At 41.4% G+C, this 7,396-nt stretch overlaps 1 protein-coding gene across 1 annotated transcript in view; it reads left to right on the top strand.

The window, feature by feature from the left end:
* Window positions 1-7,396, top strand: part of NBEAL1 (neurobeachin like 1) — a 135,972-nt gene that overhangs the window by 67,421 nt on the left and 61,155 nt on the right. Inside the window, 4 exon segments of the mRNA XM_014516902.2 lie at window positions 1-109; window positions 1,805-1,890; window positions 2,830-2,919; window positions 7,019-7,187. The exon segment at window positions 1-109 is cut by the window's left edge and continues 13 nt beyond it. Of these exon segments, the coding sequence (XP_014372388.2) occupies window positions 1-109; window positions 1,805-1,890; window positions 2,830-2,919; window positions 7,019-7,187 (454 nt within the window).

The following is a 7,396-nucleotide window of genomic DNA, read 5'->3' as shown; positions in this document are numbered from 1 at the left end:
CAGGATAGTGAATGGGGAAGTCCAACATCTCTGGAGGGCCAGCTTGGGTCAGTTATCATCTTCCATGAAGCACTCCAACCCTCTCAGGTGAAAGCATTGTATTTAGCAGGTAAGTGGTCATTGTGTTGATAGCATCACTGAGCTCCAGTTATGGGTTGGGACTTCATTGTACTATACACTGTTCAAATGTATATAAAAAAAGATGGGGATGAATTTAAAGAATGTATCATGTTAGTAAGAATGTTCAGCTATAATAACTATGTTAGCTGGTAGATACGTCCTTAAAAATGAACAAGTTTAAAATTGATTCCTTCGTGCATATTTGAAAAGAGACATTGTATCTTAAAATAAATTTGCTACATTTACACAGATTTCTCTGTAACCTATCAGATTTACAGAACTGCAAAAAGACCAGATTACTTTTTTTATTCGCCAGCCTCTCTAGCTAGGTCAAAATTATAAATACAGGTATTGACTAGTTTTGGTTCTCATTTCATTTGGTGAAATCTTTAATATTGCCATTGAATCCAGTGGAGTTTGGATTCCAACCGTTTAAACTAAAAGAATTTGGCCCATTAGGTAAAATAGTTTAAAATGTTCTGATTGGTAACCCAAGAAAAAAGTGTCGTAAAAAATATTACTTAACTGTTAAATTACATGACTTAAGTAAAGACCAAAATTAAGCTAGTCTCTATCAACTTTCAGCCTGATTGTGGATATTTAAAATTATATCTTCACAGGACTGTAATTATTGGCTCAGTTTCTAAATCCCTCAGATTTTTAGCTGTAAGTTTAAAAAAGTATATAAACGCCAACCATGAGTCTTTTCAAATTACTTCCCAACATATTGGCTTGTAAGTGAAACTGTTCAATTTTCTTGCTCTCTAAGTCAGTTAAAAGGTAGTTATTCATCTTTGAAGATTCATCTTTAGGAACTATATTAGCAATTAAAAAAGGAGTTTTTTCTCCATAACATTTTTGATAATGTATTTCAAGCATGTCTTAAAAACTGAGGAGGGGTGAGGGGCTTTGCCTATATGACCATTAGGGGTGTGTGAAACGGGCCCTATTTAATTCAGATTCGGCCCAAATCAGCAACAGTGATTTGATTCGTTGATTCAGATCAGTCCTGGATTCGATTCGGCCGAATCTGAAGATTCAATGCTGATTCAGAGAATTAGCAATTCAGACATAGACACAGCTTTAAATGTTTTTTTCTACATACCTCAAGGTACCAGCGCAGCTTGTGATTGCTGCTATGCTAGGGCAGATGGAACATCCCGCAGGAGTGCGAGGGGGTGCTCCACGTGTTTGGCAGCGAACCCGGAAGTTCACATCCATGTCTGCCAGGGAGTGTGCAGGGGTGGCCCTCTGTGCCCCCTAGGCTTGGTGATCAGCGACAGGGGGATCCCGAGTGTTCTCTGAGACCCAGGAGGCACCAGTCACTGAGCCAGGGAGGTTTGGGGGGGGGCTCCCAGAGTGCTCCCTGGGGGACCCAGAAGTGGACCGAAAGTACTTCTGGTCCATTTCTGGGTCTTTACCAAGCATGCTGAATCTCTCCGAATCGATTTGGAGGGTTATGATTCAGTTCGGACAGATTAAAGTGTCCTCTGATTCAATTCTGATTTGGAGATTTGGCCACCAAAGTTGGCTGAATCTCTGCTGAATCGAATTGGGGACCAAAGCTTTGCACAGCCCTACCAGGTATATGGTTCAAGGTGTCCTGGATCTTTAGCAGAGTGTAATGTATATATTTTATATCACTAATATTAAGATCTAGTATATTCTTTAAAATATTTTACAGGTCCAAACTGCTTGACTCCATGGAAATCCCAAGAGTCTGAAGTAGCAGATCTGCTCAGTAAAGTGCTCCTTCACTATATACCCAAGGTAGAAATGAACACATGATTTCTTTTTAAGAACACATTCTAGACAGTAGTTCCAAAAGTAGACATACCTTAAGAACATATGAAGTACCTTGCTAGGTTAGACAGGTCTATCTATCCAAGAATACTTTCTCTGACAGTGGCAGAAGTGGATGTGTTAGAGGAAAAGCGTTAAACCAAGTACACTATCTAAAGCAGGGCTGTCCAACTTCTGGGCATCTGGGGGTCCCCTCCCCCCCCACTGGTCCCATTTGCCAGACAGGCTCTCCAGCAGCCCCTTTTCACCATGTGACATGCACAGCTTACTCACCTACTGTGTGGCACATGCAACTAGGGAGGAATGGTGCGGTTGTGTGGCTGAGAGGGAGGATGGCTGTGCATGTGGCATGTACATCTGGAAGAGGAAGGGAGTTGGGCTACACAGCACCACTCCCTGCCCACCCCCTTTCCCTAGCTACATGCACCAGCCACCTGCAGTGTGGGCAATCCACTTTCCTACTTTGCCATGCATATAGCTTGGGCACTCCAGCTCCCTCCCAGCCACCACAGAAGGAGCAACTGGGTAGAGGGTGGGTGGTAGCCAGGCAGGAGCCCACAGGCTGCATTCTTACCCTTCAGGGACCGTATATGGCCTGAAGGCTACCAGTTGGACAGCCCTGGTCTAGAGTGATCTAGAGTGATTTGTCCCATAGTGCTTTTCCTGACATTCACCATCATTAGTTTAGAGGTATCAAAGAATACATCTCTGACTTAAGTTCTTAAAATATAAAAATATATTCTAGGTATCCTATGTCATTCAAGTCTTGCCTTTAGTGTTACTACAATGCCACTTTGTTTCTTACTGTGTTATGCTGTATATTTTGTGTAAATATATACAAGTAATTCAGAAACTTTGAATTTTTCAGCAGTTACGTTGAAGCTGTTTTTTTCCCTCCTCTTAAAGGCCTGCAGAACTCCAATCTGCCTTGACCTGTCCACAAATCTTTTACATGGAAGGTTAACTGGAAACAAAGTAGTGAACTGGGATATCAAGGTAAATGTATAGTAAACCAATGCAATGTGATATAAATGCATACTTGTTACATTAGGAGTGCTAGAAGTTGCCATTGTATCAGAAAGTTGCTTGACAGGCTTTTTCCCCCAAGGAGAATTAATTATAGAGCTATAGCAGAATTGCAGTAAATTTTAGGAAAAGTATGGAGGAATTCTACTAATAAAGTCATCATGAATAATGTTTTAAAACAAAATTTAAATATTAAAAAGCTGTGATGAGCAAATGACTACTGCAGAATCAGCCCAGTTCATATATTGTGTATTTTGAAAAAACTTCAAGAATACTAGCATGTTCTATTATTACCTAATAATATTTTAGTATTCAGCATCAAACCTTTACATCTTTAAGTGACCTATGGACATCAATTAATATAGTCCTCCATGTAGACCAGTTCTTTTCTCATGTTCCCTTAGCCTCATAAAATACCCTAAGGTAGCAGTCAGCAACATTTCAGAGCCATAGGCCCAACCAACCCAACTCAGGTGCAAGGTGGGTCAATGTTCCTTTTCAGCCACCACCACCACTGCTGCTTCCTGCTGTTGCTTGTTCTCACTCCCTGGCTGTGGTGGATGCAGCTTCCCACTGTCCAGCTCCAGCACATTTCCTCATTGTCAGCCCCAAAACCACCTGCCACCAGACCACCATCAAAGCCAATGGGTCAGATCCAGTTGCTTGTTGGCTGGATGTTGCTAATCCCTGCCCTAAAGAGCTAAGTCTTGCAAATCACTGGGAAAAGGAAGGGATCCACTTAGTGTGCAGCAGTTTTAGCTATTATGTCCCCGTTTGTCAGCTTGTTCAGTAATTTACCCACCAGCCAGCTCTTTAGCACAAGCTAATTTCAAAGGTTAGAATCAGACTCAGTGTATGCATGAGTAACTCCATTGATTTCCAGTGACTGAGCTGGAATCTTTTAGTACAAACTAATGAGTGATGCCTTAGAGAATTCTTAGTTTTGCAGTAAATACCATTTCATAGTATCTTAAGAATGAATACTTGAACAAATAAAATGTGAGCTCTCTCTAGAAAGGACAAAGTTCAAACTCTTTTGAAAGACACTTTGTCAAGAATAGTGTACATATAATCATAGTTATTCTCCACTGACATGCCTTTTCATTTTCACAAGGAAGTATTGTAGGAGTATGGGCTTTGTGCAAGTTGGCAAATACTTCCTTTTAAAGTACAGGCATGCTTGCTAGCTAATGGGGTAATGTGATTCACATGAACAGTTTGATAATGATATAATATTGCTATCCTTACCTGATAGAATGTGATTTTGACTCCACTGCCTCTGTGGGAATTTATATTTAGCAGAAGTCTGTTGAGCCGAACAAGTGTAGCATTTATTTTGAGAGAGAAAGAGAGAGTCAGCACTTACCTCCTGGGGTCTTTCAAGAAGCTCCAGAATGAGGAGAATTCAGAAAGATGGTTGTGAACACCCTTCAGGAGTTCTTTTTGGCTAAAGAGATGGTGCAACTAATGCTCTCAGACTTCAGACATGTTTCCTGTTTGTAAATTATTAAGCTTTCGCTTGTCCCCATATGAAACATGACTACACTTCCTTGTATTTTTACCCCTAGGTACAAAAAAGACCTATCCAAAATCAGTGTTTTCTCAGGTGTGAAAAATAAAGGCTTTTAAAATAGAATTCTGCAGGCTGAAGATGGGGACATTTATGAGGAGGTATGGGGTTCAGAGCAGTAATGAAGGAACTAATGGCAGTAAAGAGATGGGAAGACAAAGGATGAGAACACATGTCCATTCTCCTCTTCTCCTCCTCCCCCCAAAAAAGCTTCTGTTCCCAAAACAGGTTGAAGAAAGAGTAGTGTCCCTTTCCAGTACCCAAAAGGAAGAGGAAGACCCACACTCTGTTTTTGCATGCAAATGTGTAGAGAATGTCCCTGAGCATTATGTTTTAAGAAATATTTTTTTAGATGAGAAGAATTGAGGTTTTGAGTGATTTTACTTAGCAAGCCAGTGTAGAAACAAATTTGATTAATATTTTATTTCAATTTAAAATTTCTGAAATGGGGATTTGAAAAGGATAGTATTAAATTAAGAAATGTTTGTTTGTTAATTTGTTAAACTAAGGGCTCTGGCAGCCATTACATTTATTGTGTGTTTTAACATAATAGTCATTGAATAAACTGCTGCATGCCACACATTCAGCCATTTATTGCATGATAAATTTAACATGAAACATCTTTGTGGCTGGTTTGTATCATGCTTTAATTTAAATGTGTAACATGTTAAAGCTGCACCCTGCGGCCCAGTGCTGGGCTGCATAGCATGGCCTTAACATGCTACAAGTTCAAATTAAAGCATGCGTGATCCCCAATGCTGTAGGAATTAAACGTAGCTGTAGTAATTTGCATATAGAACCCATAGATTTATTTCATCCAGATCCAGAATTGATGCACATTACCTTTTTTGAAACTGCTGCAAGTTTTTGAATAGGTACTCTTTAAGCACTAAAGGATATATATGATAATTAGCCCCCCACTCATGACTGGAACCGAGTGTTCTTGTTATGAGTTGTGGGATGCTCAAAAAATGTATATGCAGATAAGGGGCAGGGCAAGCTGGTGTGGCTTCACCTCATGGAGCCACACTAATCATATGTGACAAGCTGAGATAGGGAAGCAACAGAGGGATTCTGGGTGAACCTTTTAGGGCTCTGTTTGCTAGACATTTAAGGCTGGTGAAGAAACAGGACTCATTGGAAGTGGGAAAGAAAAGTGATGGAAGTGAAGAGGAAGTATAATGCATTCAGTATGGTGGCTTACCACGACTTGTAAAAGAGTTGGCACCGAGGAAGACTGTGTGCACTAAGATTTTATTCAGGTAGCTTGCACTAACCTATACTTGTGGTAGGTTCCCATCAGGAGACTTACTTGGCTGAGGAGATACCATGATATTCTTGGCCTTGAATGACTCAGTGTAGTTAGAGCATGGGTGGCAAAATATGACCTGTGGGTCGCACTTGAGGGGGGTGGGGGTGGTGTCTGGGAGCAGGATGGGCTGGTGGGACTGGGAATGCAGGGTGGTGACAGTGCGGGGCTGGGACTTAGGACTGAACTGCAATCCACTCCCCACACATCCCTTCCTGTGAAACCGACACGCGTCTCAGGGATGTGCGCAGAGTTGATTGCAGCTCTCCCCTGGGCCCTGGCCCTGTGCTGTCACTGCCCCATGATCCTGGCCCTGCCCATTTGTCCTGTTCCTAGACACCACTCCCTGTCCACCTGCCCCATCCTATCTACCTGGCTGAGCACACCCTACTTGTGGGGGTCCTGGGCCAGTCTCCATGGAGACCCTGCCTGCCCACCCATTCTTTCTTAATTTGGAACTGATTTGGCCTTGGAAACTAAATTTAAAAAAAACAAGCATCTTGGCCTTTTGGCTAAGATCATGCATTTTTGGCACTAAGGGGAGGATGTCAGGGCTGGCTCTGGCCCACCCAGTGCCAGCCTGGTATTGCAGTACCTCTAGGCCCAGTGCCAGTTCCCTGTGTAGGCGATACCTGCCCATTATTTTTAAGGGCCAAAAAAAAAAAATAGTTGCCAGCAATTTTGTGAAAATGGGGGACTGCTTTTGTGCTTTTCCCCTACCTGCTCCTTTGCCTTTTGGCTAGGAGCAAGCAAGAATAGAGGGCATCTGAACTCCAAGGCTTCTGGTTCTGGGACTTGCACATAGGATTGCCCTCCCCCCACAAAAAAAAGGTAGGTTCCCTTCAGCATGGTTGCTCAATATGGGCCATGTGTTTTATAGTCATGCTCAGTGTTAGCTGCATTTTAATCAGCTTCATAGTTGATTTCCACTGCTGAGTATATGCTGCTTTTGGCAGCAATTTAATGATAGACAGTGTATTTAATGAGGATTCTTTATATGCAAATGTAAGATAAGGGACTTTTCCCCCCATGCTGATTGTGGGGGGGAAAAACTTTGTCTTGTAGTCGAGTAAATATGGTATGCCTTTCTTAAAGAAGAGGATACTTTTTCTTTTACATTTAAAAATATACATACAATATGTATATACCTACTTTTTTTCTCCTGTCTGTTTCTCTTGCTCTCTCTTCAGGATATGATAAATTGTATCGGTGGGTTAAATGTTTTTTTTCCACTGCTGGAGCAGATCAGCTTTCTCAGTGGACAGGTTCCTGAGAGGTCTGATGGGACCACTATACCTCCAGAACTGCTGACTCCTATTGAAGGAGACTGGGTAGTATTAACTTCCACCAAGGCTTCAGGTAGGAAAGTACTATGGACCAGAAATTATGTTAAAGCTAAGGATTTAATTAAAAAAAAATAGGATGCCACTATTAGTACACACTTAGTGATTAAAATCTGGCTTCTATGACTAGATGCTACTTTAATGTAGTAAAAGTATAATGCTAATAAACTATTCTTACTCCTGAGCATCTGAATCAGCCATCAAAGTGTTGGTATTGCTTAAAAT

The sequence above is a fragment of the Alligator sinensis genome, unplaced genomic scaffold, assembly GCF_000455745.1.
Source record: "Alligator sinensis unplaced genomic scaffold, ASM45574v1 scaffold755_2, whole genome shotgun sequence".
NCBI lineage: Eukaryota > Metazoa > Chordata > Crocodylia > Alligatoridae > Alligator > Alligator sinensis.
Note: the sequence above shows the minus strand (reverse complement) of the source record. Positions and strands in the feature narration are given on the sequence as shown.